The sequence below is a fragment of the Hesperophylax consimilis genome, chromosome 31 (assembly GCF_061612785.1).
Source record: "Hesperophylax consimilis isolate HC1 chromosome 31, BYU_Hcon_1.0, whole genome shotgun sequence".
NCBI lineage: Eukaryota > Metazoa > Arthropoda > Insecta > Trichoptera > Limnephilidae > Hesperophylax > Hesperophylax consimilis.
Window position 1 is genome coordinate 10,086,742 of NC_142866.1, and position 22,540 is coordinate 10,109,281.

Sequence of the window (22,540 nt, forward strand, 5' to 3'; positions counted from 1 at the left end):
AGTTAGTACATCATTATTTATAGAAACCTAATTAAGTAAATATAATTTTGATTAAAATATATAACATTAACATAGGACCTAAACAATTTTAACAGGACAACATAAATTTATTTGGTATCACAACATAAAACTAAATAACATCTCATGACTACATAATATTATCTTGTCGACATAGTTTTTTTTTACAGAGTTAGGTATTTCACCAATAGCAGGAATCCACGATGTAACAGCAAAATGGAAATTTGAATGTTAAACATTTTGGCAACCCCCAAATGTCTGCGCTTCAGGCGGTCATCCGAGTTACTCTACCCACGGGCTGGTCCTGGATTTAACACACTACTGTTACACACAGTGTCCGGAAATTTGTAGTACAAGCGGGAAACTAGCGAATCCAAGTCACATTTGAAGTAGATTTTGTTTTTTTTTCTAACTTTTTTGATCTGTGCTTTTGTTTTTGAGTAAATCTAGTTCGAAGTTGAAACTGTCCATTTTTAAAATGCGTCGAAAAAAATATTTTCAAAGCTTTAATTTCCGAAAAAAAGGTTGATATATTTATTTTATCGAAAATGAGATCGAAAAAAGTGTATGATTAAGATTCACCAGTTTCCCGCTTGTACGACGACTTTCCGGACCCCGTTTATAAAACCTTTTACAATAATTTACAGTTGAACATTTTCGATTTTCCTACTTTGGCGTTTAAAAAATATAATAGGAAGAGAAGAAAAACAAAAAAATGTTTGTCGAGAGCTAATGTATGCAGTTATTCAATTTAATTGAATATCTGTATTTAAAACCTTCTGGGAGCAATTTACCCACCTAGATCTCTATACAAGTCATCTAAGAAATAAGGTACAGTGTGACGTGTGACTAGTTGTCCGTGCTGAAGTAGGAGTTTTGCATTAGGTAGAGTTTGTCGATGGGGTTGATGAAGGCCACAGATGTGGAGGGCAGGTGGTCATGGTGCGAGCCATGCCCTGGGCCGTGGTGCAGGCTGTCCGTGTTGCTCTGCGACATGGTGTCCGAGGCACCCTCATCGATCTGGTCGAAGGTGCTGCCGTCGAGGGAGATCTCGGAACTGCCGAAACTGTCAACTGAGTTGCCGTGGTAGCCTAGAAGGAAAAATAAAAGTTGTAAAATTACTTCTTTCTCAGTATTTATCTACCTAAAAATAAAAGAAAAAAGATTATTCTTTTTTTATGCTAGAGTAGGTACTGCATAAAAGTCCCAACAGATTCCAACCGTCTGGAGCCGGTTATACTATGGCATCCCCCCATTGGGGTTTGTTATGAGGCTGAAGATAGTGGGGATGAGAAGGAGATGTGGAAGGTAGGGAATAACCCGGCTACTTAGATCTGGTAACCAAACATGGTTAAAGCCATTTCAAATACTATATTGTACCGATGATTCAATTCAGTATTGTATTTATATGCCTTTCTTGAATGAACGTAGTTTTTACGGACAAAACTGATTGTTCATATTTATATGGCGCATGTACGGGCACAAACAAATAATTTGTCTTAATATTGTAAAGCAATATTAAGACAACCTTGCAAAAAGCGTATTTTAATTAAATAAATTACTTAACGCCATCTATGAACACGTAGAATATAACGATTGTTGCGTTTTACCTTAACAATCATTTATGTTCGATAGGTTTGCGAATGAAATTATTTTCCAAGAAAGATCGAGAACAATTTTGTTAAATGGATAACTTACCATCGGGTGAAAATGGCATATTGGGATTCAACGGCTGGCTGGTCAACGAGTCGATGCCGGAATAATGTCCATTATCAGATGACGACTCTTGCTTAGCAATTCTATCATCCTTATCCTTGTCTTTGTCTGAAACGTCCTGCTTCGACTTTCTCTGGATCTTCTTCATCTTGGCTCTCTGGTTCTGAAACCACACCTGCACCACTCGCACACTCAACCCCGTTTCTTTAGCGAGAGCTTCCCTTACTTTCCTGCAAGGCTTGGGACTGACTTCAAAAGAAGCTTTGAATTGCCTTCTCTGGGCTGATGTCAAAATGGTTCTTGGTCGTTTTGGTCCGCGTCTTCCATCTCTCGGTCTTCCCGTTTCGTCTATGAGGAGGTCGTCTTCTCCCTGTTGCAGGACTAGCTCCTTCTCGAAGTCCTGACGGCAGAAGAGGTGTCCAGCCCGCATCACGAAGAGCTCTCCCTTTTGCAGCGGCTGACAGCATACCACGCAGGTGAAGCAGGACATGTGGAACACGTGATGTTGTACCCTCATGACCATCTCCTGGGGAAGTGGCGCGTCCCCGCAGCGAAAGCATTTTGCACCGAATAATCTGTTGGAAAAACATATTATACATATTAATACGTTTGAAGAATTGATATAATCTATAATGCTTTTTTGGGCTTTCATTGGCTAGAAAAGTAACGCCCAATAATAAGCAACGTCAAAGAAAGCAAATATGTAAAGGCCAACGTATTTCTTTTCCAGTGCCATTTTTCATGAAGTTTGCAAACTGTAGCAAAGGAAACACTAATAAGTACTTATTCAGCTATCAGATATTAACAGGTACATTCTACAAGTGGTAATATTTATACATATAATTTCGGAAAGCATTAATAACGTCTGAGTCAGTTCCGGCACGATATTTGCTCTATATAACTACTAAGTAAAACACTAACACCCATATTTATAAATGCGGTGTAATAGTGCAAAACTTAATACAATGGCGTTTGTTCGGTTAAAATGGTATTAAACCAGGCACAAGGCCGGCTTTACCCACGAACGGTGAACTGGCGTCTAAGAACTAATTACTAAGATGGTTATTAGAGAGATACTTATAGCTTACGAGTAACGATGAACCTACATTTGCACCTGCGTTTCTATTAAATTAAAAATACTAAAATTTTACCTATCCTCTAAAGTACGTAGGTACAACATATATTAAAGTATTTTTGTAAGGGTGCTTTTTCGAATGGGGTGCATCCCTCGACAAAATAGGTAACCATTTCAGTTCTGATCAAAACATGCACGTAAAGAAGGCTAATAATCACTTTTATGCAAAATGGAAAAATATTATATTTCTACATATTTCACGCGAAACGGTTGTATAATATTGGAACTGACATTATCAATAAAATCTTCTGATTTTTCTAAATGTTTTGATGTTTCCAAAACATTTGACTAAAAGAAGTCAATAAATTTATTCACAATTATGAAAGAAGCTTTACAGATATGTACTTTCAATGTCACATACTGTTCTGAAAGATTCGAAAATTTTAAATAAGGTTTTACTTGTTACGAAACCTTAATAATATTCACTCGATGGCAAGAATTTTCAATTTTTCAAATTTTCTCTTCACCAACTTTGCATTGAATAAAATTCAATTTTATCAACGTATTCTAACATTTCGCTGAAAACAATGAATGACAAAACAAGCTGACGAGTATTTTCGTTCGTTATTTTTTGCTTGTTTTTCATTTTGTTTTTGTTGATTAAGCGAAAAAGTTTCAGACGTTTATTCAAATTAGACGGTATGAAAGTGTTACGTAAGAAGTGTTTAAAACAAGCATATATTTCGTAATCGAAACCTTTTGCAATTCATACAATAAAAATAATATAAACTGTACCAATTTAAAAAATAATGCGTGACATAAATTATTTTTAAAATAATTACGCCTTATTTTTAATAATTCTTATTATTTTTTTCAATTACAAATCTTGAGTCAAATCAAACGGTAATTCTTGATATCAAAATTTCTTTTCATCTGTCCACACACTTTCCTCCTACTCATTGGTTTTGTTAATACTTAATACTAATGTGGATCCCAATGGGAATGTATAGCGAGCGATGTGCTGAAATAGGCCAAGGCACGAGTATATAGCGCGCATATATCGTGGTATGTCACAGGCTTAATGTAGTGACATACAGAATTATTCGCACTGCTACCTAGAATTCACATCCCACGACTATAGAATTCACCCGCACGACTACACTGACTACCAATAAAGTCACTGTGATACTACAACAATATCTCTCATTTGTCTCTATCTACCGTCACCCACTATCAGGGCCGGCCCTCATCCAAACGACGCCTTGCGCAAGTAAATTTTTTGTAAAAGTAGATGATCACCTTCTAATATTCGGATGGTTTGTATTTTTGTGTAGCGCCGTTTTTATTTAAAATAATCTCAATAGCTATGTGTTAGGACTGTTAGGTGTTAGGGATTTTCAGCGCCTTGGATATTTATGTATTTATTTACTATTGTACCATGTCCAATTTCAACACATTACATATTACACGAAGTTAATACAAGGAGAAATGTTACAATACAGGTTAGTTAAAATTTTACTACTATGACAAAAATAGGGCACGTAAACAATAAAGTCAAGAAAGGAACAAGGTTTTGATGAAGTTCACTACTTTTGCCACAAATATAAATTATTACTTATTATTATTCGTTATTTCGGCTACTGGCATTATACCTAGCTCTCTCATTAAAAATTTAGGCATATTAGATCTATCAAAAAATGTATATATAAAGATGCAAAAGTCGGTCATTTTGAATACATGTAGGATAACGAAAGATTTTTAAAATATTTATTTTGAGGGATCAGTAGGATTTATAGGCCCTGTTAGAAGTTCTACCGAGCCGAACCCTCTGATATGAAAATATCTGGAGTCGGTGAATTATTTTCCCATTTGATCTCTGGTGAGTTGATGTGTTGTTCTTGTATTGTTTTGTATTTATTTTGCTTATATAATGTTGATTGACTAGATGATCATTTGTGGAAAAGTGTGTGGAAGGGTTTAGTTTTTCCTATGGGGAAGATTTAACCCGGACATAAAATCGGAAGTTTAAAAAAATATATATTGTAAGGAAATTACGGAATAGGTACTTAAAATATGTAAAATTTAACGTACCAACCTCATCACTTGCAATATAATGTAGATACTGTATATGTATATCTTTAAAAAAATGGCTAAGGATGGGTTGTTTCCGAGAATTCGAACAATTCATCAAATTTCAAATTCAGTTTTCAAGTTCTGTGAAGGTTCTATTCAAGTTCTGTTATTATTTCAGTTATGTGAAATAACTGGCCAATAATGAAAAATGCATAAATTTCACGTACATATACATTTCTATAAATAATCACCGTTACATTAAATTAAACTCTATATTTTATTATTTTTAATTACCTAATTCAAAAAATATATATATTCTAGCGTGCATTTCAGTTCTGTTAAAGATATGTTTTCTTATGCATTCAGACGGAGAACATTTGCTGAGGTAAAACCTTGCTAATTTATTAAAAAAATCTGATTATTCAAAATTATTCGTATTCCCGCTAAACGCGGGACTGCAGGCCTTTATGAGGATGTTGGAACACGTGTTCATAAAAATTCTGATGTTATGCATTAGGATAAGCGCATTTGTAGAATTTTAACATGTGTTCAAATTGTTAGGTAATGGCGTGCCATCATGTTTATAACAGGGTTTTAATAAATCAGCCATACTCATTTTTTTCATGTATTGATTTATAAAAAAATATTATTTCCGACTATTAAGTGCAATTAATTACATTTCTTATCATAATAAAACATAATAATACCTATCTAAGTATCTAGAACTAATCCCTACTCTAGAGTGCCAATTTTATATAATTGATTTCAGCTTAAAAATATTTTCTATCCTGGTATTATAAATATATAATGAACAAAACAAAGACCGACTGCCGATATAAAAGCAAATTTATAAACGTAGAAAACTGAATATTGGCAATTTATTTATAATCTCATCAAATTATTGGTAATCCGGTTAAAAAAGGGATTGCAGGCCTTAACGAATAAATAAAATAAAAATCAAATAAACTTTTTGTCAAATACGAATATATTACCACGATGTCGGAACACGTGTTCATAAAAATCCTAAATATTTTCGATTTCGTCATTAAAGATTATGAGGGAAAATGCAGGTGCTTGAACACGTGTTCCGATATATTAGTAATTTACTAAAAGTTTATTAGGAAACGGCCTGCATAATCCTGTTTTTAACCGGATTACTAATTATTTGAAGAGATTCAATAATGTAGCAATACTCATTTTTCTCCGCGTACGGAAACTTCAAAACATATAAAAAAAATGTTTTCATGTTTTATTTCTAGAACTCTATTTTAATTTTAAGTTTAATATTACTCAGAGCTTGTTTATAAAAAATCTCGTTTTTATAAGTTGAGTAATAATATTATAGAACATATAAAAGAAAAACTTTTAAAAATATATAAAACACAAATATAACATCGCACATGGTTCGAAAACAAATTAATATAACATCGCAAACCGCTCGCAAACACGTACCACAAAATATTATTGAAAATCGGAAAATAAATATATGAACTACGCCCAATGTTTTTAGAAAATGTATATTAAATACGTTTTCTACGAACCTTGGTTTACGCCAATAAAATCTTACACACGCTGTTAAAATAATACATTACAAAAAAATATTCAATTGTAAAAAAATGAACGGAAAATTTTATTTTTCATTGTTCGTAGGTACCGTTTTTTTTTTAAATTTCATTTAAGATCCACTCGATCATATTATGCCAAGTTTGCCAAAAAGTTTTGAGGAATCGCTTGCCATAATGTGCCAAATTTATAGAACCTAAAAATACGGTAAAAGTTGTGAAATCTAGGTGGATTCATTAACTTTAAACCGCAGTAAGTAGTTTCAAATGTTTCTATATTTTTAGGAACGATATTAATTAAATCTGAAATTTTTCTGTTTCAAATATTCGTTTTAGGTATTGCTAATATTGTCTTCAGTAATTTAATCTTACAATTTAATTTTTGGCTCACTTAGTTATTCCAAAAAATAAAATATTCATCCTAGACTTGCAGATAAAGTCATTAGATTAAAATAAAAATAAGATATATTTATCTAAGACACTGTATAGATTGTATTTAGTTCGAATTGAATCTTGCAATCATACATAAATATATCAGCCAATAAAGATGTGCTGTGAGAAAAATGAAGGCAATGTCGGTAGTTCATATTCCAAGTATGATACAGTTAAATGTGACCGAAACAGATAGGGTCCTATTAGCTCAGTTGGTAGAGCGGTGCCCCGGCAAGGCAAGGGTCCTGGGTTCGAGTACTAGATGTGACTGTATCTTTTTCTGTTTCAAATATTCGTTTAGGAATTGCTAATATTGTCTTCAATAATTAAATAATATAAAGTTTTCCTCACAACAAAGAGACAAGGCCTTTGGGTTTTGTATGAAAATTAAAACAAATACATAAAATAAAACTATTAAGTAAAATAGTCAATAAGAAAAAAAAAAGATTAAAAAAAAATAACAAATTTGGACTCTTTACATTTCATGTAATTTTTCAATTTAAGCTGAAATTCATACTTCCTTAATTTTTAGTTTAATATTATATTTCATATTTCGTGAACCAGTATGTAGTCAACAGTAAAAGCGTACCACTGATAGCTCCGCTATAATCACTGTTTATATTTAAAAAAAACGCATGTAACAGAAATACAGGTTGCAATCGAGCTATCAGCGACTGAACAATGGTAACCGGGTTAAACAGAACAGAACATAAATAAAAAAATAGATTAGGTTAAGATTTTTTTGTTTTGTTCAGTGTTCTGTTTTGTCATGGAACCGTAAATTATATACCTATCGTAGTCATTCTTGCAGTATGGCTTGTCGTCTCGCATGAAGCACGAGTACTCGAGGAATACGCCACACGCGCAGCACGCCAGGCAGCGCTCGTGGTAGGAAGCATCACCCACGCGCACGATGTAGCGGTCCTGGATAGCACGCCCGCACCCCACGCAGCACTCGAAGCCGAGTTCGCGCTTCACAGCACCGTCTGCAACGTGACAAAATTATTATTTATTTATTTACAATAACTGGAATATGAGTTGAGTGATTGGTGTACGAGTTTAATATTTCTCGCTCTCATTAAAAAAAATCATACTTCTGAATTTGAATACGCAGACATATAAACTGATTATCATATAATGCTAGCCAATTCACCTATATTATACCGTTCATCCTATATTTATAGGATTTAAAGAAAAAATGTTAAAAAGTGAGTCAAAATGGCATATTATGGCGTGCGATCACTCAAGACGTTTTGCAAACTCGGCATTATATGCCAAAAATCACTCGAGAAAAAGGATTACAAAACAATTATACAGCGTAAACATACTTAGTCGTACATCAAATTGAAACGATGAAAAAATCGTATATTCTGGTTTGTGTACCTACACAATATACTACAAATGACAAAAATACATTATAAAGAAATACATAATATTAATAAAAAAATAATAAATAGATGAAATACAGTTTTCGCATGATAATACTATTCAAAACAATAAAATATAATACTACAGTAAAATTTTCACAAATTAAATTAGTATTTAAATTTATCAATTGAATGAGATCCTTTTTACATGCTTTCAATTTACAGTGAAAAATGTCTAATAATAATAACATGGCATTTATATAGCGCAGTTTAGTGTCATTTCACTTCAAGTGCGCTTAAATTACATCTACATCTGGTTAGGTGTTGTGAGTTTTACAGATACGTCCTAAAGATTTAAAGTGTGTATTCTCAATAAGTCGTTCAATCAGGTGTTGTGTTTGGGGCAACTAAATGCAATATATTCTAACATATATTTATTTATTAAACGCCATTAAGGCTTTTACAATAATGTGATACATGAGATTATAAGTACACAGTGGTACATAGGCGAATATTAGTATTACATTTAAAAACACAATAATATGTATACAAAACGACATTGAATGTGATACAGCTGAAATTTTCTTAAGATATAGAATGCTACAATAATAGAAAGCACTTCATTTAAACAGGATAAAATATACGGAAAAGGTGACTCGCCAACAGATATAATATAATAGCGCAAATAGTGGTGAGTTTATTGTTACAATCAAATTTATCTCCACTTGACCACTATGGCCGGCGGGTATGGCAAAGTAGCTTCAACAATTCAGGGTTGTCAGAGACTTGACAATTAAAAATAACATTTTTCATAAAAATAATACATCCTTTAGCCAACACTATAAGACATCTGAAGCAAGCAGTTTATATAGATGCTATACATATACATTTAACATATATGTATATATGTGGAATGTATATGTATAAGAACACCATACATATGTTACACATAAAGAAGAACATGTCATTATGATGCAGTACAAACAGACATTTAACATTTCACAAACATATCAGTTACATTCACAACCAAGTATTTTTGCCTTGATGCAAGACGGTGAGGTTTTGAAAATATCAAAAAGGTCTGTATACGTGTTGGCAGTGCGGTGAAAACGCGCCAACGGTGAATGATACAAATAGTTAGTGCTATGCTTGTCACTGTGGAAAAGGTGGTGGAGTCGAATTGATTTAACAGGGATTATATGATTAAAAGTAAAAACTACTTTGACTACTTCTGCATATTGTCTATAAACAATTGGAATGGAAATTATTGTTGCAGGGAAAGATAGTTATTAGATCATATGACTCTATTAAGAACTTGAAATTAAATCAATTGCAATAATGCAAGGCTGTCAATGCCAATTTCTATCAGACAGCTTAGGTAATTTTAGATTTTTCATTAAACAATTGTAGTTTATATTTTAAATAGGAGTATAAAGTTTGTCTTCATGTCTTCGAATTTTGTTGTATAATTTATATTTCTTATCTATACAATATATACTTAATTCTATGCTAGTACCCACGTGGTATGACGTATTTATTTGCGGGTAAATAAATGATGCGCAAGTAATTAAAACTTTTGTTTACACAGGAACTGTGCTAGGGTGTTTTAGGAGAAGTGTTATTGAATAACATCATAAATAAAGCTTGTAACTGACAGCAAAAAGATGACAGTGGAATGAATACTGTAGAAATGAGATCTCTGAATCTATTATCGTTAAGTACCTACTTTATTAAGTATCTACCGTGAGTCGCAATAATTAGAAAATCAATTAAAAAAAATCGGGGCTTTTGGGTGTTAAAATAAGTAGGTAGGTATTTATGATTATAAGGTTAATTTGAAAAGTTATTATGCTTTCGGAAAACGCAGGAAAGTGTGAGTCAATGAGTTAATGTGAATCGTTCATTATTGAATATCTATTTATACCGTATATACTCGTATGCAGGTAGGTAATGGTGTTCGAAACAATATTTAGCAGTCAAAGTTCCGTAAATGCGAGTGCCTGTATAGAAAGCGGTTATTTTTATCGCATCACGTAACTTGTAGTGAGCATTGATTTCTAGGTACACGGAGGAAAACAAGTATTGCTATTTTTTAATAATCTCTTTAAATTATACGTAATTTGATTAACCTTTCCCTTACTGTGCTAAAAAAATCCACGCGTTCCGGTGCTGTGTAGTCAATACACATCTCAAAATAAGCTATTCAATATCAGAAAAATATGAATATTCACAGCTAATCGCTTATGTTTATTATATTTTATATCAAAAGTGATAAAAATTGTAATTTAATTGCTGAAAACATGAAAAAACCATCGGCAGATGCTAAAAAACCGTGCGAGGGGTCCACATCTAACGACGGTTCGCTTCCGACTGGCTGGCGGCTGGCGGCTGACACACACACAGCTATGCGGTCGTAGGTATCGATAGTCTAAATCAAAATACAACTGCGGACGTGTGGATTTCTTATGTTCCCGCGTAGCGAACTAAAGCGGGACATCAATAGCGTGTCATTTCCTCGCTCACTCTTCGCGTAGTAGTGTCACACGGTTGATTGTATTGGTGTATTTGTTTCCGATTTTTAACAAAAATCTCTGATTTTTAATTGAATTTGAAAACTATGTAAAATATTATTTTTTAATTCAGTGCATAAATGTATAACGGAGGAATGCCTAAAATCTGAACCCAGAATTTATTATATTTATAGAGTTATTAAAATTATTAGAAGCAATGTGTAGTAAATACACACCACAGATAAGGAAAGGTTAAAAAGGAATTTTAGGCCCGTAAAGAATTAATTGATAGGTTTCCTGCTATAATTTTAGTAAAAGAAGATTGTATTATCGCAATGTTAGAACACGTGTTCATAAAAATCGTAATATTTTTGCATTTCGTCATTATATATTATCAAGGCGCAGGTGCATAAACACGTGATCCGATAATTTACTAAAAGTTCACATGAAACAGCCATGCAACCCTATTTTTAACCGGATTATCAATAATTATAAGATGTTTAATAAATTAGCAACACTCATGTTTCTCCGTGTAGTATGTAGGTAGGTACATACACTAAATGGAATACACTTGCCAATTGAATAATTATAATACTTGGACGATTTGTAAAGTGCCGTTTTTTGTGAAAGCTCATCTCAAGGGTGTTATATAAATACATGTATTTTTTAATACTTACATCTATTTAAATTTCACATGTTTTTTCGGTAATGAATGAATGCAAATCTTGAAAGAGGAAATTAACCAATTTCCCGACATCCAATCGAGATGAAACTCGGCAAATAAACTCGTTGTGCAACAAAGTACACACTATACGCATACAATCAATAATACAAAATTACATGTTTAATGCATTTGAACAATGAACTTGATGCTGCATTAAAATGTACACAGTATTATTTCATCGATAAATAATACAAAACTATATATTCAAAAGATTTGAACAATGAACTTGTTGCTACTATAAAAATTACATAGTATTATAGCATCGATCAATAATACAAAATTATACGTACAATGCATTTCAACAATGAACTTGATTCTTCATTAAAATGTACCCAGTATTATTGCATCGATAAATAATACAAAACTATATGTTCAAAAGATTTGAACAATGAACTTGTTGCTGCATCAAAATGTACACAGTATTATAGCAGCGATCAATAATACAAAACTACATATTCAATGTATTTGAACAATAAACTTGATGCTGCATTAAAATATACACAGTATTATTACATCAATAAATAATACAAAACTATATGTTCAGTGCATTTAAATATAGAACTTGATGCTTCATTAAGATGTACACAATATTATTGCATCTATAAATAATACAAAACTATATGTTCAAAAGATTTGAACAATGAACTTGTTGCTGCATCAAAATGTACACAGTATTATAGCAGCGATCAATAATACAAAACTACATATTCAATGTATTTGAACAATAAACTTGATGCTGCATTAAAATGTACACATTATTATTACATCAATAACAATGAACTTGATGCTACATTCAAATAAATACATATTATTTATTTATATTCTATACAGGCAGATTATATACAGGACCATACTTATATGTTAACTTATAACGCTGTGTATTGTTTATTATAGAAATTTAGATACATATTCGCACGAAAAAGACAAAATAAATACATGTGTTTGGAGGTGTTGTTATTTAATCCTGGTATTTATTTTATTAAAACCGATTTTATGAAGGGCAGTACAACCGTAAAAGGATATGATTTGAATTTATCTCCTTAAATGTAAAACGTGACCGTCGATAAGGTATAAGTCTTCGAATAATGTTAATTAAATAAGAAGTGTGATTAGGATATATTATAGGAAATACAATAATGGTATTCTCATCTCTCATGTCGGTAGGTGTACTGAATTTAAGAGCATGATAGTCCAAAAGGGAAGTTTTTAGCATGGTCTAAAATATTGTTGATAGTTTACCAGGAGATATACATTCCATAAACAACTATAAAAATCTTAAAGTTTAAAAACATGTCTCAGTTTTTGATAGGTTAAATAGGTGATTACACTGCACACCATAAACATTATTCCATTTATGATCAGTCTAAAATTTAACATTTTGATAAATAAAAACACAAATTTATCTAAACTACCTAGTTATCGTAACCCTCCCAAATTATGTTCTCCCCGTAGATAGATACTAGGTTAAATCTTAGGTAGGCATTCGGTTAAAGTTAGAATAGGTATCTATGTAGGTAGAAACTAGGTCAATTGTAGGTAGGCATTAGGTTACAGTTAGAATAGGTACCTAGGTAGGTAGAAACTAGGTTAAAGCTAGGTAGGTATTAGGTTAAAGTTAGAATAGGTACCTAGGTAAATACTAGGTTCAGGCTTAGGTACTATGTCTATCTATTGTTAGCTGCAAATGAGACTGTTATTTTTGGAAATAAAAATAATGAAAAACCACCCATTTACAAAATTGTTCACTAGTATTTACCTACCTAAGCAAAATGTAAAACTAACTAAAGAGCAATTTTCTTTGGTATGCGCCTACCTAATATTAATAAAATGCAGTGTTAGGTATTATTATGTGGTAATAAATTTATAAAAGGTTGGTAAATTTTCTCGCTGATGTGAAGTTTGTTTGTTTGAAATGTCATTTTTTATCTAAGTAAGAACCTACATATTAGAAAGGTTGAATTCCCGTGAGGTATTTTCTGTAAGTAGTTACCTACCTATTTAACAAAATGACCTATAGATTGATACAAAATGAAAACATTAAGGTAAATAGGTACTTATTTTCCTGATACAGTGTCTTGGTGCTAGTGTAGGTATCTACCAAAAATCGTTTGGGAAATATTGTGCGATGCACGTTATTTTAATTATATAATAGGTAGGTAATGAAACATTATTTCTAGGAGAGAAACGTACGAATTTTCAGATACCTACTGACAGTTTTATATCTATCTATATATAAACATTATATAGGTTCACACATTTTATTCAGGTGCTATTTTTTCTCTCCCACTGATAGTATTCTTCAACCGAGTTAACAAATAAATCAACCTTACCTGAAGACATCATGACACCTTGATGAGAAGAATGTCCGGAAGATCCATGAAGAAAGTTGATATTCATATTCGGGTAAAACTCCAACATCTTAACGCCGACTTATTCACTGTCGCACAAATCAAACGAAAACTCACTATAACATATCTTTTATAATTAGTTAAAATATATCATAAGTTACTGGTATGACCGCAATCAATTATTGTCGCTCTCGGAAGGCCGGTGTAAGTGTCGCGGTGTGCGTCGTGTGACTGGGGGTACGTTTGCAGTTCTACTGTGACGGAGGGCGTCGGGCGCGAAGGAAGCGGCAGCGAGTCCGGGGGCCGAAACTCTTCTAGCCACGCCTATGGGCGGGAAAACCCCCCATAACCCCTCCAAACTCACACTTCGACCTGTACCGGCGCGATCGCTGAACCTGACGTATGCCGAAGGAAAATCGACGAAAATCGGCGGGACTCGGAGGGTAGCGCGTTGCTTAGGACGCGATCGGACGAATTCTTAAGAGAATCTATTTTGCTGGAAACTGTACTGGAGTTGACACCAACCAACTTCAGAAAAAAATATTGACAACCTAGCAATTTATATATCTACCTGGTAACTCTTATGTGACTGTTGAGTGTGCCAGAATAAAGGTAAAATATGAAAAATCGATACTGTTTACAAAAATATATTTTTTATGTATTTAATATGATTTTCACTGATATTGAAAGCACCAAAATGGCCAAAGATGGATTAAAGTTCCAGGATAGAAAATACGCATAAATTATTAAAAAAACCTACACCCTAAAAACCTACATTGTGCTCGTTTACTCAAATCCCATTAGATAGAGAAGTTAAAATCAAGTGTTTTTTTTTATAGTTTTTTTATGCAGCGGAATTTAACAAGTGTACCGTCATTTTTTTTACTTTTTAGACTCTTCATACGCGTAATTACCAAAAACAATACTTCATTTCAACTTAATTACTGGAAAAAAAGACTATTTAAGCTACTGGAAATGGAAAATAATGCGTCAAAATAATCGAATAGAAAATTTGAATGATTACAAATCAAGCATAAAAATCAGCCTGAAAGAGATAGACGGGTTGTTTCGGAGAATTTGAACAATTCATCAAATTTCAACGTTAATTTTCAAGTTCTGTGAAAGATTTTTTCAAGTTCTGTTTTTATTTCAGTTTTGTCAAGCAACTAGCCTACAATGATATAATAACAGAACTTGAATAGGACTCTCACAGAACCCGAAAATGAACGTTGAAATTTGATGAATTGTTCAAATTCTCCGAAACAACCCGTCCATTAGAAAAAAACTCTGAACAAAACATTAAAAAAACATTGTTGCAGCTGAAAGCGATTGAAATAAATAAAAGATTTGCGAATGAAAATTTTTTTAAATATATGAAAATTTAAAAAAATAAATATTCTGAATTTTTTTCAATATCAGTAATTTCGAATTTTTGATTGATCAGTGGTATGTAATTCATATTGACTGCAAACTGTGCCAACCCCGATAAAACGAACCATATAAAAAAAGAAAAAAATTCTTCAATTACGACCAATATAATCTGTATATATACAAATGATTGTTTGTCCCACATAGATTCAAAACTTACTGGACCACTTTCGCTGAAAAAATCAAAGATTGTTCTTATTATTGCCAGGAATATTTTGAATGGTAGAAGAAGTAGGTGACGCCCGAGGAAGACTTAACGCATCATCCTTGCACTGGAAAGAGATACGGTGACGACTAAAAGTCGATATAATGTAGATTTTTTAAGTACCTACCAATGTGGAGTACAGTAGTAAATGATGGGAACAGTCGGGTACGCTCGAGGAAGACTTAACAAGATACAGAGTCGAATAAAAGACGATAAAATGTAGTTTTTTAGTTGATAAACAGTAGTGAATGGTGAAAGTCGGGCTCGCCCGAGGAAGACGTGGCATTATCAAACGATACAAAAAGTTATAAAAAGTAAACTTTTCAATTCTTTAGAATAATGTTATCTCCATCATTAAAATAGACCTAGTTCTGAAGTACCTACACTAGAATTCACAAACTCAAAACTTTACTACAAACCATTCATAAACCCGTATCAACGCCGGGTACACGTCAGCTAGTGAATTATATAAGTTAAAAGCTTAGGTATTTACCTACATAAATCTAAAATAAACTATGTATTTCATTACCGTTACCTGCTTGCATATTATGTAATGGAAATAAGAACTTAATGTAGGTATTTTAAGAAGTAAAAGGCGTTATAGCTCTTTACATTTCCAGGCCAGTTTCAAGAAAGAAATTACCTTCGTAGGTAGGTAAGATATACAATGCATGACGCATCGTGTATTTTTATATAGAGAAATGTTACTAATACAGGTTCGTCATAGTGTAAGTGAAAGGAGGAAGAGGATGAGTCAATATAATCATTTATGCATTTTGACTCATCTACCTATTTATCCTTTTTTTATGGGGCTACCTTCCGGGCAGTGGTGGAGTGGTGGAGCGGTGGAGGGGGGTTCATTTTATTGCTTTGATCAATTAGTATTATTCCTCAATTTATTAATTAATAAATTAACATAGCGTTTCAGTAACGCCCAACCAGGGCAATAAACCAAAATGTAGGTAATGATTACTCCCAGTTTGATAAAATCTTTTGGACTAATATTAAGACTATGATAGAGAAAATCTATGCTCTCCAAACGGACATGAATATATTTAAAACAAAAGTAAAAATATGGCTAAGATAACAAAGTCATAATCAACTTGCTAAGATTGAAGACGATGTACAGACAACTAGAAACATAATATATATAACATGTAAAAAAGACTACAGTCGCCTCAGAACAGAAAACTTAGTGAGGAGGACTGTAAACACTTTAAATTTATTTTACAAGCAATAATTATTCGCCTGAAACACTCATCCACATTGAAATATCTCCTGATAAAAGATACATGACGCCAACGGGACTTGAACCCGTGTCCCTTCGATTTCCGGTCGACAGCTCTGACCACTGAGCTATGGCGGCTTATCTCTTATCCGCGAAACAATTCAATATATAGGTACTAGTGTTTCATTCAACAATTACTGCTTGTTACATTTTGTCCCGTTGGCGTCATGTATCTTTTATCAGGAGATTTTTCAATGTGGATGAGTGTTTCAGGCGAATAATTATTGCTTGTAAAATAATTGTTACCCTTTGTGCTATGCATAAAAAATCTTGTCTTAAACATTAGTTTACCAAAAAATAATAACTTTAAATTTAAACTTACATCACGTACAAACTCTGCCATTGAAACAATGAAATTTTTTCAATGAGTTTAGCCGTTTTCGGTGACCAGATCTGAATAGACAGGTACTTTCCCACCTTCCTCTCCCACATCTTCTTCTCCTACCCACTATCTTTAGCCCAACAAAATATCGCGATTGGCGATACAATAATCTTACTGACTCTAGACGCTTGGAACTCTTTTTCGGTACTGACATAAAAATGAAAAAAATATTAGAGTTGAAATTTATTTCAGTGGAACATTTGTATTTCAGATGGACACCCATCCGATGATTGTTTACCTACTCAAAGCACTGTCAGTCAATGGCGATGGGTTGCACAATGGACGATGAAGCCACTCGAGAGGCCCTTGCAGTGCTGAATGATGCCCGCTGGAGGCTCTCGTGCCCTCGTGGTACCTTCCCCACTTCCGATGATATTTTTGCGCGCTCACGCTACAGCGACAAGAGAGCTAATATGCATTCTACCGGGCCACTCGGCGAGCTTTTTGTGCCCTCAATGGCCGGGGTATTCGAAGCCAGCCAACCACACAAAACAACTGCGAGGGTACACGGCCAAATAGTACTTATCTTTGTCAGGTGACATAGAAAGCACTAGGTGAGCTATCGCATCTGTTTGTGAAACATTGAAAAAATATATTGAACCTAAATCCAATCATATATCATTGTTGTTTCTTTTAAACTCTTTATTCTTCACATATTATGTATATTGCTTATTTTTATTCTCTATTTTCTTTTAATCTCCTTTCTTTCTTTTATCTATTTTTGATTCTCTAGCTTATTAATTTCATCTAAACAAAAAGTAAAATTTCAATTTGATAAACTCACATGTCAATAATTTTTTACTATATATATTGCTATTTTTGAATTGTCATATTTGAATATTCCTTTAGTCTATTCTCTACGTTTATATTATTTAAAATATATAGTTAGCAACTTCTTGTATCAACCAAGAAAACTTTCAAATTATTTATAAAGTGCAATAATTAAGTAAAAGTCAATACACTAGACAAAACAAGAATCGCATTTAATAAATCTGACTATTTCTGACTATCCTAAAACAGGTTAATCTCCTAGTTGGACAGCCAAAGATCACTGTAATATGTAATATGTAATGTTTTTTAAAAATTAATAAATTAATAAATAAATAAATATTTCATTACGTAACTATAAACTCGGTCTACCTAATGAAACTATAAATTTCAATGAAAGAAATTCAAAATTGTTATTGGTATATATTATAGACAATCGTAATTTGCTCAGCCTAATTGCCTTCCATGTGTCAACTACAACTACTCGATCCAAAGTTGACATTTAGGTACCTACTCGCTTGTAGGTTAGATTGCAGGCAGTTGGCAATACTTTCGCAGAAATAGTAGATGTGTTAAACTGCATGGAATTTAGTAATAAATAACACTATGTGATTACTGTTGCACAGTATTATTATGTAGCTCTTATGGGCGAATGATGTTTGACATTAGGTACACACATAAAAAGTTGGGATTATTGCCATGTTCAATTGGTTTAAAATTGAGATCCATCTGTTGAAAAATGATAATTTACTCATGTAGGTACACAACAAAGCAATTTTTTTAAATTTTATCATATTCTTTTGTTTTTAAAAAGATGTATCCTAGAAAATTTTGAGTACATGTATATAGCCACCAGAAAACCTACTAGGTAGGTACCAAAATTCTGATATTAATTAGGCGTTTTTAATAGGGCTACTCAATTATTTTGATTACAAAATCAAATAAATTATTAGTTTTTATTAGCTTGGTATAATTGTATACAATATGGTGTATTGGTACATAATACAATAATTAATATTTTTTTTAAATCAATTATTCCAGACAAAAAATCCTAAATGTTCCGGTCTTGGCTCTTTTCCCCTAATAATCATTATGATGTCTTATTATATATGATCTTATTATATTGTATATGAAACATGCGTTTTATATTACTTTAAAATATATAGTTAGCAACCAAAACCGGTCAGTATCTCTAAATACTATAAAATAATGTCGCTATACATCTCTTTGTGCGCTTATTTCTTCTAAACTACGCAACGGATTTTGATAGGGTTTTCACTATCATTTAGAGAACTTATTCTGAAAATATTACATGCATATTATATTCATAACCTCAAAAAGTTACTCCAAGTTATTCACAACCGCGAGCAAACGCCGGGTACTTGTCAGCCAGTATTTCAATATTTTTTATAACTGCAGCAGCAGCTAGTAAAACAATGTAAAAAAAACAGCAGCATTATCGTAAAAATAAAATTCTATTGCTTTCATTTTACCAGCGCAAGGGCCAATATCGAGCATTCTGTGCCAATGCTCCAACATAACGACTATCAAATGCGTACCTACAGAATTATTTATTTGCTTTTTTTATCCAATATCGGCTAGTAATAGATTGCATTGCGTTAGCAATTTGTGTGTGTGCTTTTTTAAATTAACCCTGTTGTTGGCTCTGATTCGGTACATACGTACAAACCTCTGTACATCTGTGATTGAGGATAAGTATATAAAACCACAAATTTGGTATATATACCTGCTTTCTATAAGGATATTATGGATGTTAAATATTTTTTTAGCGTGGCACGCGTGACATAAAAGAAGGGTAAAAAAAATTAAGGCGAATAGCATACTGTGATGTATTGTCTCATTATGAAAAATGGTAACCGGACAATTCAACACACGCTTGAAAAGTGAAATAAGTCATAAAATGCAATGAAAAAAAACTTGGTTAAATAGGTTACGTTAGGTTAGGTTTATAGACCTTTTTCATCCCATTTTTTATTATTTTAACCGGAACCCAAAATTTACTCAAAAGTACTAAAACAATATATTATACAATTTGTCCAATGAAACGTCACTACCTCAATGACAATTCTTTTTTAAAACATTCTTCAGACACATATTTACCACCGTAAATTATACTTTATATTTATCTTTAAACTTTATGCTGTATACTTTATACGTTGAACTTTTTAACTATATTTTTATATTTATGTTAATGGTACATGTCATGCATTTGTATTAAAATAAATAAATAAATAAAATTGATAAAAAAAGTTCAAATCAATGCTAAGATTTCACTCTTGTAAAAAAAACTTGACTGAAAAGATCCGTTAAAATAGCCACCATCTTGAACCGGCAACGCAACGGACAGATGAAATTCAAAACGGTCGAGTTTAAACAGGACTTCACTAAACTCAATCAAAAAAACAATGGTTTACTAAGAAATAATTCTGTAGTCATAAATAGAAACAAATTGAATTGATAATGTTATCAAAATTTTCCTCAGTATGTACCTAAACGTAGCAATTGAATATGTTCAAGGCTTCTGAGAAATCAATCCTATTTTCAATAAACATTATGTATGTGTACATTATTTTCTTTCGAATTTAAACATTTTCACTAAATCGATGTCCACAGGCCCAGAGGTACAGAATATATTTATTACTTTCTTGGTCCAAAAAAATCATTTTTGAAAACAAATTTAAATTAACTCCAAATTTCAATAATAGACCAGTAAGCTAAGCGTACAAAAAAAATAAAAAAACTCCGACGGTAAACACAAGCTTTGGACAAAGATACGACAAACACCAAGCAATAAAGGCATTCAACAATCTATCGCTCGATACAAAAATGAGGCGAGCAAAAGTACAAAAAACGAATAATTGCCTAAAAATATTATAATGCTGGAATAACAGAAAAGATGGAAAAGGAGTCAGTCGCATATAGGAATTGAACCTAGAACCTCTTAATTGATGGGGAAGTGCTTTAACCACTGAGATAATTCGACCATATCAAAGTACATAATTTTTAACTGTTTTATGCTTCGACCGAGAGATGCAACTGAATCTTTTTCTGTTTCATTTTTAGTTTGAGACCACCACTTAGAATCCAAATGTTACTTAAATTACTTTAGCCGTGTTTGGTGACCAGACCTTCATAGTCAGGTTACATTATTATTATAACCACCTTCCTCTTCCACAACTCTTTCCTTTCCTTACTGAATTCAGCTTGACTAACAAAATACCCCAACTTCAGGCGATTGGGTTTCTCTTGTGCAATACTCACATAAAACAAAAAAGCCAGATTTATGTTGTAGAGCCGTGGAATAGTAACTAGGACCTACCAGAAATTTAGTATTAATTGGCATTGGTACTCTAACTATGTGTGGCATCCACTGCCTCCTGCGAACAGAACAGTTAAATGATTGGAAACACGTAAAATTCCGTTGTCACCGGTTACATTGACAGCGCCTAACAAGTACCGCCTACTCTACCTACTACTAGCAGCTAGGTGCCTCCCGGCACAGGTTTAATTTAGCTCGCAGATGTCGGCGGATATATTGCGCGGGGTGTGCGTGGCATCCCTTTGTTTGGGTCACGTGACTCGATTGGCGACACGTGGCCGCAATATGCCTCCCCCACCCCTCCCCCGCTACCCATCCCCACGGAACGAACGTAATAATGCTCGACACATTTGATTACTTTTCATTTTATTCAATATTCTGTAGTCATGCAGATTTCGCCACGTTTAGCGGAGCCCCTTTCTTTTATTTGATTTTCAAAAAGCAAGTCGGGAGAAACTCTTTTGTACCGCTTTTGCATAGATAGATATTACACACAATAATACCTGTAGTCTGGGTATAATCGTTTCTCTCCATTTCTGAATTGTTGGTGTTACGTATTCAGTTAACTAATTATATTTAGTGGTTTGAAAAAATAAAATTTAATTCAACCTGGTCGGCAATGGGAATAAAACATAAAAGTGATGTAAACAACTTAATTGAGTTATTTTTTAATTATACTGTCACATCACAAAGTATTTGATTCATATAAAAAATACAGGGTGTCCGTGGCCGGGGGTAAAGTGCACAAACATCGGGAAGTGATTCTATATGATACAAAGAGAAAATTAACTTTTTTTTTCAAAAGAAGCAAATACAATGTGCCATTTTAAATAAATAAATGAATATACTTGGTTTTAGGTCACTTTATTGATAAATTTTATTGTTATAAAAATTATGATTTTTATAACTGTCCTTATGATGGTACGGAGGTACAGAAACCGGTAGACAATAAAATTTATCAATAAAGTGACCTAAAACCAAATATTTTCATTTCATTTATTTACAAAATTTACTGATAAAATAGTATTTTTTAAGAATCTCTAAAAAACGGGATTGTATGCAATTAAGCAATAATGCAATAGGTTTCCTGATAAACTTTTAGTAAAATACCAACGTATTGTCACGATGTCGGAATATTTATTAGTAAAAATCCTAACATTTTCGTAAGTCGTAATTATATTATTACGAATTTACTAAAAAGTGTATTAGGAAACGGCCTGCAATTGCGTTTTTAGCTGGATTACCAATAATTTGAAGAGAATCTTAATAAATTAGCAATTTTACTTATTTTTATCCGCGTAGTA

The 22,540-nt window shown here is 32.7% G+C and overlaps 1 protein-coding gene across 1 annotated transcript; it reads right to left on the minus strand.

The window, feature by feature from the left end:
• Positions 1-867: 867 nt before the first annotated feature.
• Positions 868-13,872, minus strand: Lmx1a (LIM homeobox transcription factor 1 alpha). Its single transcript, XM_089649855.1, has 4 exons — positions 13,808-13,872; positions 7,667-7,862; positions 1,717-2,309; positions 868-1,109 (listed from the first exon to the last, which is right to left on the minus strand). The coding sequence occupies exons 1-4, from the start codon at positions 13,818-13,820 to the stop codon at positions 868-870; spliced, it is 1,044 nt and encodes a 347-aa protein (XP_089505981.1). The 5' UTR covers positions 13,821-13,872.
• Between the last annotated feature and the right edge of the window lie 8,668 nt (positions 13,873-22,540).